Raw genomic sequence first — 13,364 nt, forward strand, 5'->3', positions numbered from 1 at the left:
AAATTAGTAATTTACACGATTTGGCAGTTGAGTACGAGACGAAAAAAAAAAAAACGTGTAAAGTTTTATCCCCCTCTCCTAATGGAGCGGCTCGCACTGCCTCTCTCCTCGCTCACAAGCTGCCGCTGCTTAACTAATTGCAATAAACAAATACACGGAAATCAACCACCACTGACTTTTTCATACGGTAAATTGCTTGACTTTTAAAAAACAAGGTCAGGAACTGCCATGAAAAATGACTGTCACTGCTAATTAAAAACATTTTTATTAGACAAACGTTAGAGGTGTTGTAGTGCCCACCTTTGACCAGCAGGTGTCAGAAGCGTCCGCAAAAACAATGACCCTAATCTTCAGGTTCAGGTAATATGATTAACGATAAGAATTTAGTTTATCAAAGAGGGTTCCTTAAGCGTTATAGAAAAACGGCGGGCCAGTGTGCACTGTATAAGTGTACTGTTTAGAATATTTAAAAATAATGCAGCAGTTAAATTTATTAATACTGTAAAGAAGAGTGGTTCCGCTGAGACACTGATTAGGGTCACTGACGAGAGGCCTGTATAACTTAAAAAAATAAACACACAAATTTTGCTTCTCAAAGGCTAAGGATAAATTTTTTTTTTTTTTTCAAATCCCAACTTCTTCTAAGCATAAATGTATTTTGCAATTACCTTTGTAGACTTGTGTATTCCCTTTTCTATTGTGATAACTTTTTTTACAGGTCTCTCTTGCAAATGAGACACTGAGTCTCAATGGGATTACCTGTATAAATAAAGGTTAAATAAAAAAATAAAAAATAAAAGGGCTATTTCAGCTGATCTCTCTTTCACATTTGGGTTTCAGTAGGGCTGCATCAACAGCTTGTCACATCCTCTTTTGACCATGTTTCTTTGAGACATGTTCACTTGTGAGAAGTTTAAACGAGTAATTAAAGGAATAACGCTATCAGTGATTTTTGAATATGGGTCTTCGCTGATGGCCAATGAAGCTAATGCTAGCACTAAACATTCAATCACACATGATGCATTTTCACTCCTTCTCTTCCAGTCTTCAGGGTTGCACTGGGATTCCTGGATTCTTCTTTCCTCATAGGCCAGCGCGTCTTTTGAGAAGGATAGATTATGAAGGAAGGATAGATAGCTGTACTGAAGGGCCAATGAAGCTTTTGTGAAGCACTGAACCACTTGAGACAATTGGGTTGAAAATGGGTTAATTACTCGAAGATCCAATTACAGCGCCCTCTCCTGGAGAAGTGCAATGCTTGTAATTACACATGCATACAGACACGCACGTGCACACACACCTCAATGATCTACCTTACTTTTACAGAAAGTAAGGCAGTGTTCTGAAGCATCTTTGCATTTGAGTTTGGACAGTTAGAGCACTTCAGTATGGGTGATCTTATCACTCCAGGAGATAGACAGCAGCTTGTGCAGGCAGTTCATGTGGAACTGGTTTAGTTTTCTTGTGTAGCGCTCATAAACTGTCCATGTTTCACAAGTGTAGACAGTGTGATGCACAGTTTAGACTGCACTGGCAGGATACCCATGTACCACGGTATGCAGGCCGGGTGAAAAGGTAAAGCAGACTGTGTTTAGATTACCTTTTCTAGATCCTTCATCGGGACATGGAGGTGAGCAGAGTGAATCCTTAAAAGGGCTTCTCAGACACTCAGGGGGCTGCTGAACTCAACTGCTGTTTAGTCCAGTTGTGAGCCACCCTTATGCCCTGGGCTGCCTAGGTGCAGGTCCGTGACAATCAACTGCCAGTGAATTGACACCTGTTGACGTCGCCACTTGCTTGTCACTGCAGGGCTCTGAGAGATAAAGATGATAACATCCTGACTTGTTCTTGACTTGGATTAAAGTGAGGGGGGAGTTGCGCAATGTCGGCTTCACTCTCTTCCCATATTCCACCATGGTCCAGCGGAAAGGCAAACGGAACTAGGCGCAATGGATGACCAAGATGCCCTCAGTGTTCAACCAGCTCTGAGCGCTCCACAGCACTTTGCTGTCTGCACCATCAAGGTTGTTGAACCTTGATTCATTTCTTCCATCCACTCTGCCGGTTTCAGATTGTCATTTAAACCATGATTGTTACTCTAACAGGTGTTACCGCTCCGGGTCACAGCAGACCTGGGAGTAATGACTATTGGAGTCTGTGATAGTGGTGGGTGAGAGGGGGATGTTAGCAAAGCTGACATCCATTATGGACAACCCCCATCACCCACTGCATGAGACCGTGGGTGAGCTGAGCAGCTCCTTCAGTCAGAGACTGAAACATCCTCACTGCAGGAAGGAGCGCTTTCACACGTCATTCATCCCAACAGCAGTTAGACTGTATAATCATAATGTCTTGAGTCACTTGGACACTTTACCTCCTCTGCCATCACTTTATCCATACAGTCCATATACATTTTATTTATTACACTCACCCATATAATGCATACCGTGTATGCTGTGTACCTTACTAGCTACAAATGTATATAATGTTTTGATATCTGTATATAGTGTTTTGATGTGTGTGTATATGTGTGTATATGTATATGTGTGTATTGACATTGATATATATTTTATGTATATAGTGCTTATGTATATGTGTATAGTTTTTCTATTCTATTCTATTTTAGTTCATTTGTTTTTACTCATCCTTTTCATTTTTCTCTGTACTGAGCTGCTGTAATGCGCAAATTTCCCCGTCGTGGGATTATTAAAGTTTTATCTTATCTTATCTTAAGGGCTAACTTCACAGTCCCCACAAACTCAGACATCCCTGTCTGAGGCCTAGCCACCAAATGTAGTTTTACGTTGTACCCAGGATCCAATCAAAATATGGGACAAGGCACCCATGTGTAAAACTGGGGTGCTTAGTCACTGTAGAACTGTAGAATTCTGTGCTTCTGAACCTTGAGCCATATCAGGAATGTCAGGATACTTTCTTATCCCTGCCAGTCTGATCAAAGTACAGATTTATACAGATTTAGCTACCTTTTTATTATATTTTCTTCCTAAGCCAGTTCAGAATCCCAAGGTGTGTGTGTTTTAGCGTATAGCCTATATAACAACAATGATTATCTTGTTATAATGTATTCTCCTGGGAAACCTTGGTTCCTGGCATTCATGTGGATGTTCCTTTGACACGGACCACATGTTCAAACATTGTTCCAAACCAAGCAAACAATGAACAGTGCTCAGGAAGGGCTCCGAGAACAGGAGACATTTTTTGACCTGGCCTCCAACCTCCCCGGAGCTTAAGGGTCATGCATCAGGATGATACGTGAGGTCTTGAGGAGCCGGAGTTCCTGTGTCATGCCCTGAAGGGTTTTTGGTGGCAGGTAGGGGACCTACACAATATTGGGAATATTTTAATGCTGTGGCTAGGTGGTGTGTTTCACATGAAAATATGCTTTTTTTTTTTAAACCCCACTAGCCAAAAGGATAAAATGGTAAAAACTAGCTTTATCATTAAAATAAAAGTAACAGATATAACTGAGTCTCAACAGCCTAATGGTACTTTCTTCATTTTAACTTCTGTCCTCATACAGCAGAAAAAAGAGAATAAATGACCTTTAACAGACTTTTTTTTTTCATTTTGGACACTTAAGTAAATATGAATACTTAGAGATTTAAATAGTTTTGCCATGACTGACTACCCTAAAGTGGTTCCAAACAGTACTTTTGGAATGAAAGTACGGGGATTTGATCCACAAAAACATGCCACTATAATTGGTAAATTTCACTGAATGTTTTTAAAACCAAATTGCAAGTTCTTGAGAAAGTGCTTAAGACAAACTACAAAGATCTCTGGGGTGAGTGACATTAGCTCAATGATAAGTGCACAGTTCATAAGATCAGGAAAAACTGCTCTATCTTCCATCCTTCACAGTTGTTTAAAGAATTAAAAAAATGGAGGGCTTCTGACTGAGAACATAAGGTATCAGGCAGACTGAAAAAGTGCAGCAGCAGATTGGACTGAATAATTGTGAGCAACAGCAAGAAGAACAGGTGTGAAACAGCAACAGGGATCACTTCTAGGATAAATGAGACTTATTAAATTCAACTCAGTTCACAGACTATTTAAAATAGGATCAAGGAATTGGGTGAAAAAGGAATAGTGATGCTTAAAGCCCAAAGAATATGGGTATGAGTAAATTTGTATACATGCACAGCGTGTTTTTGCAGTGGTTTAAATGTGTCTGTATTGATGGAATTGTGGTGCAGTGTTTAGCATTGTGTCCTCATAGCAAGAAGGTGCTGGGTTCAAATCCAGTCTGGGGCCTTTTTGTGTGGAGTTTGCATGTTCTCCCCCTGTCTGCGTGGGTTCTCTCTGGGTACTCCAGCTTCCTCCCACAGTCCAAAGACATGCACTGGGATTAGGTTAATTGGTGATTCTAAATTGACTGTAGGTGTGAATGGTTGTCTTTCTCTGTGTTAACCCTGCGACAGATTAGGAACCTTTCCAGGGTGTACTCTGCCCTTCACCCTATGAAAGCTGGGATACATTCCAGCAAAGTGACCCTGAATTGGATAAGCGGAAGAAAATGTCCAACAACTTGTTAACACCAATATCCAGTTAGCTGATCACATGGCAGCTACTCAGTGCGTTTAAGTGTTCAAGACCACCTGCTGAAGTTCAAACCAAGCATCAGAATAGGGAAGAGAGGTGACTTTTGCATCAACACCCATGGTATGTTCAGACAGGCTGGTCTGAGTATTTCAGAAACTGCTGATCTACTGGGATTTTCCCACAGAACCATCTCTAGGGTTTACAGAGAATGGTCTGAAAATGAGAAAATATCCAGTGAACAGCAATTCTCTGGGTGAAAACCCCTTGTTGAGAGGTCAGAGTAGAATGGCCAGACTCCTTCAAGCTGATAGGAAGGCAGTGGAAATTAGATGTTAGATTCAACTCATTGTCATTGTGCGCACAAGGCACACAATGAAATGATCGTTCCAGAGCACTCATCCAGAGACGAGCATCTGCGGTCATGCAGCCAGAGACCAGCGCTACCGTTAGGCAATGTGGTTTAAGTGTCTTGCCCAAGGACACAATGCAGCGCAGGGACAGGGGCTCGAATCAGCAACCCTCTGGCTGCAAGGCGAACGCCACTGCCACTACCACTTGTTATGCAGAAAAGCATCACTGAATGCACAACACATCTTTGAAGTAGATGGGTTACAGTAGCAGAAAACCACAGTGGGTGCTACTCCTGTCAGCTAAAACAGGAAATTGAGGCTATAAATCACACTGTGGCTGCAGTGGGTCAAAATATGGACCAAATCTCTGAGGAATGTTTACAGCACCTTGGTGAATTTATGCCACAGAGAATTAAGGCAAAAGGGATCCAACCTGGTACTAGCAAAGTGTACCTAATAAAGTGTCCAGTGATCTTATGTGACTGAAGTGGCTCTTTTAGTGGGACAAAAACCTACCAGCCACCTGCTGTAAAAACGTTTTACCCAAATTAAAGTCAAAGAATGCCACTTTCAGAGCACTGACCTAAATCCCACAAAGCACATGTGGCATAGAGAAGTGTGAATGAACGGAAATCTTTGCCCTCTGTCACATGGAGGAAACCACAGCTATTTCACCCTGTTGAGTTCATGCCCTGATACCATCAAGCAGTTCTGCAAAGTGCAAGGAAGCCAACCCAGTTTCGGAAACACTGTGACTGAAATCTTTAGGGAAGCCACTATTGTATGTCCAAGCATTTTTGCCTATGTATCTGTATGGATGTATGTAGAATTTATTTATTTTTTTAATATAATTTAAAGTGTAGCTGTGCTATTTTGCTTCAAAATAACAACATCTAATACGTGAACATAATTCATTTTTAAATGTAGTTTTGGTATTCAAACACTTTTTCAAGGCAACTATGCAACTAATACATAAGGACAATGATGTGTAGTATCTTGACAATTGAAAATAATTTTTTCAATGAAAATTTACACAAATTACACATTTTTCGACAAACATTGGTTATAGGTGTATGAATTGTAGCACTTCTAAAGTTGATTTTAATATTATGATGACTGCAAACTACACCTCTTTACATCTTTTTAATTTGCCATTCCTTGATAATCAGTGAAGGAAAGACAATATTTACATCTTTATTTACAGCATATATATAATACACATATATATATATATACACACATATAAACAAAAAGTAACAGTTTATCTCTTAAAAATGGAAAGTTTTTCATATAAAAAAGTATATCTTATCTACAGTGCAAGTACATTCATTTAGCGAGCCTTGGCTCATATCATAACATCTGTATTTCATGGATATGACTCTTGCTCTGTGTGCTCGGTGCAGTAACTGGAACTCTCCTGCACTGACATTAGTGACTGTTTGCCATCTTCTTGCTGTGGGGTGCTAAAGGATTCCTCTTCCTCTCCAAAGGGAAGCTTATCGTTAGCTTGCATCAAGTCAGTGGGGATGAAAGCTGGTGTCCTACAAGACCCATTTCCTATGTGCAAAGTGATGTTAACATTGACATGTGGACTGGTAGTCACTGGGGTGACGATCTGTGGGCTGCTGGGCTGAGAGGAACTCTGTGTTTGGATGCTGGGCTGCGGCACAGTAGATTCTATGTTGGACATTAAAGTCATGGGCTCGGACAGATTGGATGATGGACTGACAAGACCCAAAGTGGGTTGTAATGGGTCTCGTTCTAGTTCAGTTCTAGTTAAAGTGTCGGTATTGGTTGCACACTGGCTGTGATTACTGCTGGGTTCCCTTTTCTCTAGCAGACGCTGATTTTCTTGTGATTCAGCTGTGGATGAAGTCAGCTGAAATTCTGCAATACAGTTCTGCAGGGAAGAAGAGGAAGAAAGGTTAATTGTCAGTGGATTTTTTTTTTAAATCACCAACACTGCACTCGACTTCCTGCAGTCAAATACAATACTTTCCAACTATCTTGACTACTTTTATGGTACCTGTAAAGTTCAGTTTTTATTAATACTATTATTGGTTGTCGCAGTGTGGTTACAGTTAACAGTGGTGTTGTACTGGACTGTATTAATAATAAATGTGAATGGAAATGATACAAGATTGAATCCTTCTAAAACGGAACTTCTAGAACTTTAAAAGGGGGAATTCATGGCAAAGATCTTGTACTGAATTGCAACAGATCACAGAGGATGCGTACTTTACTAAGTGGAGTGTGTATTCAGTCACAAAGACAGAAAACCAAGACTTACATCATCAGCAGTTTTACAGTTTCCGTTTGCATCCACCTTAGTATCTTGTAGTCTTGTAGTGTCTAAGAAAAAAGGAGATTGTAGTAGTGCGTAAGGTAGGGAAACTGTTCTTTGTAAAGATGCTAAAAAGTATGGTCATTATCATTCTATAATTCAAGTTGAAGATATATAAGTGTATTAAAGCATACCTTCACGTTGCTCACAGATTTTTTTATGAAGACATAACAGTATAAGGATGAAGGCGATTATGATGACAAGGAATCCAATTACACCAGTAATGACTCCAACTAACAGAGGTAAGCAGAGACAGAGTCTCAGAAGGAGCAAGAACAAGAGAACTTTTGAAACACTTTTCATACGCGACAGTTTTCTAAGAATGAGTAGTCAGAAACAACATGTTAGTCAGTTACAGTACCTTGTTTACTGTAAAGCTTTGGCGGTGGGCTTTTTGTTAAATGGGTGAAGGGTTCCTCTGAAACCGAGGGCTGGACAGACTGCACGGTGCTTCTTAGCGGAGCTGCCGGGCGTGAGCTTGGTATGGCTGTGGTCGTGCTTGTGCTTGCAGTTGTACGCACAGTCTTGGTGTGAAGTTGCAGTTCACACACGGTGTCTGAAGTAGCATTGCCTTTTCTAAGAGCAGCCGCCCCATTGCAGCTGGAGAGAACAAAGAAAGAAGTCAGCAATTGGAGTTTGTAACAGCTGTGTAGAAATATTGTAGCTCTCCTTCACTCACTCTGTGTGGGGCCGACAGGGGTCGGTGGAGGAGGCTGTGTCAGAGAATGTGCCTTTGGGACATGGTACACACTTCATATCTAATATTAATGTACCTGGCAACAACACACAAACATTTCACCATCACATATGATACCCAATTTAATGACACATATTTCACTTTATGGGTTTTTATCTATGGAACATGTTATACTTTTAATTAGCCTCAAAAATAAATCTAATGTATTTCATTGATAGAATTCTTGATATAAACGACAGAATTAAATTACTTCTCTTGTACATTATTTAGCATGATCTTTGTTCAGTGCTTTGGTGGGATTATGTATGAGTGATACAGATTAACCTGTTGAGAAACAAAAGTTTTTTTAAACCGTATTCTGGGGCCAACTCATCAAACATTTAACACAGTTTTGTTGCAATCAATTGTGGCAATCAAGAGGCCTTGCTTGGGGTAAAAGTGTTAACCACTGCACCAGCATGTAATTAAAAAAGTAAGACCCTCATGGAAAAGGGTGGAATCCTTAAATGGTTTATCCTTAAATCTGAAAGTAATTTTTTAACATGCAACATAAAAACACAGTGACTAAGTAAATACACAAATAAACAAATCATTACCTTGCACAGAGACTCCAAAACCAGGTTTGCATGTTTTGTACTTTTTACAGTCTGAGCAGAGTGTGTTGGCGGATCTGAGGATGCAGTACTTCCCAGGTTGGCATGTGCACATGGCCTTTGTTGTAGAGGAGCAGTTCTGCACATACTGTAAACCTTTATCTAGTGGAAGACATAAAAGTATTCTTTGCTTACATGCACAATTATTTGTTGTTACCTAAAACAAAACAATAAATATGAATTATGACATGGGGCTGTATAGTTCATCCACTGACCTGCTTTGCATTTGTTACAGCCGAAACAGTTTCGGTTGAAGTTAAAGTTCTCCTGATGCTGGTCGGCAGGACATGGTTCACACACACTATCAGTAGTTTCAGTGCATTCTTTGTTCAGTCGATACCCTGTAACAATATCAATTTAGTTTTTCATGTGGACAACAAAAATTAATCTACATTTAGATAACGGTTTATATACATTTTATAACTGCACACGGGCACCGTAATGCCACAAAAATCACAAAAGGGATAAAAATGGTAAGTTTAATGTTGCTTGTCATAGTTGTCATTGTTCAACATAGTAAAATATGATCATAGTTTGACATTATAATGTAACAGTGACACATAGAATGCATTGTTATTGAATACGCTATACTCTATGCATGAGTGTAGCAAGAGATTGTAGTTATAGCATTTAATAAACACATTTAACAGATAAAAAGCTGCACTCACTCAGTAGTAAAGTGGAAAGTAAAACAATTAACTTCATACTGAGTGGGAGAGATGAGATTAGCAGGCACCAGAGATCAAGTTATTGCACGAGCAGGGGTGGGGTGAGGACAAAAAAAAGCTGAAATGTTTCAAAGCAAAACTGAATTCCTGCTCAGCATGGCCCAAATCACTGTTGTAACAGCAGGAGTTTTACAAAGCCAAAACACACACAAGCCACAGATTAACAAAAGAGGAAAGAAATCCACCTTTTGTGGCTGCAGTCTTTACAAGACCAAGTCTAGTATTGCCCAACACATTTCTTCCAAGGCAAGGGAGTACACCCTTAACAAGCTGGTAGTTTTTGTGGTACAGAAAAAACAAAAGAATATCCCTAAATAAAGCCTCACTGCTAAATAATATCCTAATAATTAATATATGTGTAATTTAAATGCATTTTCATTGTTATTTGTTGTCAGGTGGTACCTGTTTATATTATATAGTGTTATGACTAGACTGTGATATCTTGGGCACACAGCATTGTCACTAATGCAAATACTGTGAACTTCCACACAATAATAGTTTGATTTTTCATGGCTATTTCAGTTCATAAATGCTAAAACTGAGTCTTAGCGAGGTTTTGTGTTTGCGCCTCTGCAACTAAAGTTGGGTAACCTGCGTTCATTACCCTGTGTTATGTTTATGGTGCTAAAAAGGGGGGAAAAAAAGAAGAAAGTCTTTTTGATTTTTTTTTTTTTTTTAACTATGTGCACAAAAGCCTATTTACCTGTAACTGCACCTTTCATTAAAGAGAGTCTTTTATTTGATGTAAAATTTGTTCAGGCATCATAAGACAGTCAGTGCAGGTTATAATTACTTATCTACTTGTAAAAAAAAAAAGCCATTATGCCAAAATAAGCTAATACTAACTTAATATTAACTGATGGATTTCTGAGTAGTCAATATTATTCTGTCCCCTGTCTTTGAAGATCAAAGAAGGAAACAGCAGCTTATAAATAAATATATTTAGCTACAGTAGGTGAAAATTTCCTTCTTTCACACCTCCACGCCCAAGCTTTTACTAACACGTTTCAAGACCTGTGTCGTCAAAGAGCTTTCATCATATAATGATGCAGCTTTCAGTATAGTTTATGCCTGAGCCTTGGTGTAAGTTTATCTACTGAGGTGGGGGGAAAAAAATGCAGTCTTTGTTGTGTTAGCAATACAACACTTACCAGGGAGACACTTCTTACAGCAGCGGTCACCAATCAAGTACTCTGTAGTCCTATTGTTACAGTTTCCATTTACTGCCTTATAAGGTTGAGACCAGACCTATGGGAAACAGACAATACTTCAGTGCATCTAATTTTCTGCTCCTTAGATGTAGATAGGGAAGAGTGTATTTTGCTGTAACCCTCTGACCCAGACCCAGAAGTGTAGGTAAATTCAGTAATTCTGAAATTACTGAATAATGTGGAAAATATTAGACATTTTGCTATAAAAGTGCTCAGACGGAGACCATGCACTTAAACTTTACCCAACTAATCTGTTAAGACAGTAATTTCAAAATCAAAGATTTAGTCACTATATATAGGAAACTATAAGAAACAGACAGGTTGAGCTATAACCTGCTGTGTTTTTTACTATGTTAAATAGGAACTCAAAGTAGTACCAGACTACCCACATCTACACCCACTTTTTCCTTTCTGGTAATACTGCTGGCCTTAGTGCAGACATGGTCAAACAAACAGACTCTTGTTCAGAATTCATAGGAAGTGCTTCTGTTTTCTGCAGTAATTCTGGGCATTTGGGGATTGCACGCATACCACTGTGCTGTAGCTCACATGTCATCTCTGCCTATGTTTCTGTCTCACACACCAAAAGATAATAAAGACTGAAGTACATTGTAGCTGCTCACACACTTGTCCTGCGCAAAAAAAAAAAGAAGAAGAAGAAGAAAAAAGAAAACGTGAAACTCCCTCACCGCAGTAGCCTCCAATGACAAGCAAAATGTACGAATATGCTGACTGCAGCACTGTGTTTCTCGTATTACAGGAAACAGAGGCGACAACCTGGAAGCGCTGGGCTCCAAAGCAATAAATTCTTGTGTAGTGTGACCACCAGCAGTACAGCGAGTTATGATAAAGATCATCAAGGAAGCCTTGTGTTTATAATTCCTGACAGCTAATCAGTAAGAACATTGTTTTTCTCCCCCTTTGCTTCTTTGTCACTTGGCTTCATGCCTAATTTAACTTATCATCTTGAACAGAAATGCACAGTGGCACAGGGAGACGATAGAAAGAACTGCTACTTCATTTCAACAATGGGATATTCAATCTGAAACTCCAGAAGAGAGCAAGTCACTGAAACCATACATTCATACAGGTTTACCACAGCACAACCTATGCATTAAAATTCCACAGTAAAACTTACTGTAACATGATCACATTGATAATCACTTTTAAGAAATGCTCTTAAATGAGAAATTCTCCGTTTGCTGGTTTCAACACAGGTGGCCAGATTAAACCGTGTGGAAACATGTTTAAAAAAGATAAATGTGTTTACATTTCAGGTTTGACATCTACATTTAAACATTGTTTGTAATGACATTCTTTCAGTTACTTCAGATAACAGTCTTCAGTTCCTTTTACATTTAAACTGTCCCCTGCTCATCAGTTGAATCCCACCACACCGGTATCTATCCATCCAGTCCCCGATCAACACCACAATCAAGCACGACAGACTTAAAAACAGACACAAAGCCTACCTTAATGGTGTGGGCACACAGCAGAACCAGCGTTAAAAGTATGTCCTTCATTGCTTCTTTAAAGTAAACCACAGAGGAGACGAGACAGCAGCCAGCGTGTGCACTGTACTTTTCATTTCTAGGCGGGTCAAAACTCACTGCTCACTGTGTCACTGTAAGCAGGAGCAGTTTCCTTGAACTGAGTGTAGTTGGAGGAAGGAAACCAAATCAGTAACCCACATTCACATATCTTATGTGAAAAACTAATATGAAGTGGCACAGTTCATGTTTAAAAAGTGATGCTGGACTCCCACATATTTAGACATGATGTCTAAATGCACAGTGTAAGATAACTGTGAGCTCACCTTTTGTTTACCTGGGGGAAGAATTCAGGGTCAGCAAAAAAAGAACGATTTACTCCAGCTGTTAGCTGCATAATAAGGAAACATTATTTATAGATATCTTCAAGTTTTCACCCTCTTGAGCAGAACACCGTGATAAATAGGTAATAATTTTTTTTGCATATAGATAAGGTTTGTGAAATCAGTAACTTGACGTGCCAGGTTTGTTTCATACAAACATCTGAGAAATTGACCTTGGACATTGGCAGTGCAGGAGCATTTTTAAAAAAAAATATTATGTAACCAACTAGATAACAGCTTGAAAATCTTTTTAACCTGCATCATTTTACATTATGTAGATTTGCTTAGTGGTCTTTATTAGCTGGTACAAAATAAACCTTGTGTAAATAAAGAGACTTATTGAACTAAAATGCATGCAACACTTACATTTTTGCTGTAAACCATAATATTGTTGATGTGTATCGAGATGGTTTTGTGTTGCCCACGCTACTGCTTTGGCTGCAGCAACTATGGTGCTTTTAGCCTGTATTGCGTGTGTGTTTTTCTTTTCGTGTGTAAAATATGACACTCTGCTACTAGTAGACTTTTCCATGTGGTTGGTAGAATGGACCTGGGTCAACTTGTAGAGTTGATAACTGCTTTCATGTGATCACTTGGTGGGATTTCTGATGTTATGGTTAAAAAAGGAAAATAAATTAAAAAAAAAAAAGCAAAAAAGCAAATAGACCTGTGCTGTTTCATCTTTAAATCTGTACAACAGAAGTGCTGACATCTTGGCCAAAAAAAAACCCAATGTCACTTCTAAAACAGGAAGTAACTGTCCTAGATTGTTTTTGTACACAGCAGCCTAGATGCTCAGCAGTCTTATAAAGCACAGCTTGCAAATTATATGGGTCAAATGTAAGAGCCACTGTACTACATAATTTACTAGGACTGAATGTGGATAGAGGTGACTTCAGTATATTTGCAGAGTTAACAGTCACATGACTAAAGGTCTTTTTGTTC

At 39.2% G+C, this 13,364-nt stretch overlaps 1 protein-coding gene across 1 annotated transcript; it reads right to left on the reverse strand.

Annotated features, from left to right (window-relative positions):
- Positions 1–6,131: 6,131 nt before the first annotated feature.
- On the reverse strand, positions 6,132–12,187 carry tnfrsf1b (tumor necrosis factor receptor superfamily, member 1B). The gene is made up of 9 exons (XM_030729897.1): positions 12,019–12,187; positions 10,487–10,583; positions 8,823–8,948; positions 8,551–8,709; positions 7,937–8,030; positions 7,619–7,857; positions 7,392–7,490; positions 7,204–7,265; positions 6,132–6,813 (listed from the first exon to the last, which is right to left on the reverse strand). The coding sequence occupies exons 1-9, from the start codon at positions 12,067–12,069 to the stop codon at positions 6,280–6,282; spliced, it is 1,461 nt and encodes a 486-aa protein (XP_030585757.1). The 5' UTR covers positions 12,070–12,187; the 3' UTR covers positions 6,132–6,279.
- Between the last annotated feature and the right edge of the window lie 1,177 nt (positions 12,188–13,364).

This window comes from Archocentrus centrarchus, chromosome 5 (genome assembly GCF_007364275.1).
Source record: "Archocentrus centrarchus isolate MPI-CPG fArcCen1 chromosome 5, fArcCen1, whole genome shotgun sequence".
Taxonomy (NCBI): domain Eukaryota; kingdom Metazoa; phylum Chordata; class Actinopteri; order Cichliformes; family Cichlidae; genus Archocentrus; species Archocentrus centrarchus.

Bases quoted from the DNA above. Each gene is read 5' to 3' on its own strand.
- tnfrsf1b (XM_030729897.1), bottom strand. From the start codon at position 12,069: ATGAAGGACATACTTTTAACGCTGGTTCTGCTGTGTGCCCACACCATT. The intron at 8,710-8,822 runs GTCAGTGGATGA...GTCTTCCACTAG, and splicing joins CTGTAACAAATGCAAAGCAG to ATAAAGGTTTACAGTATGTG. The intron at 6,814-7,203 runs GTAAGTCTTGGT...TCTTCCCTGCAG, and splicing joins ACTGTAAAACTGCTGATGAT to AACTGTATTGCAGAATTTCA.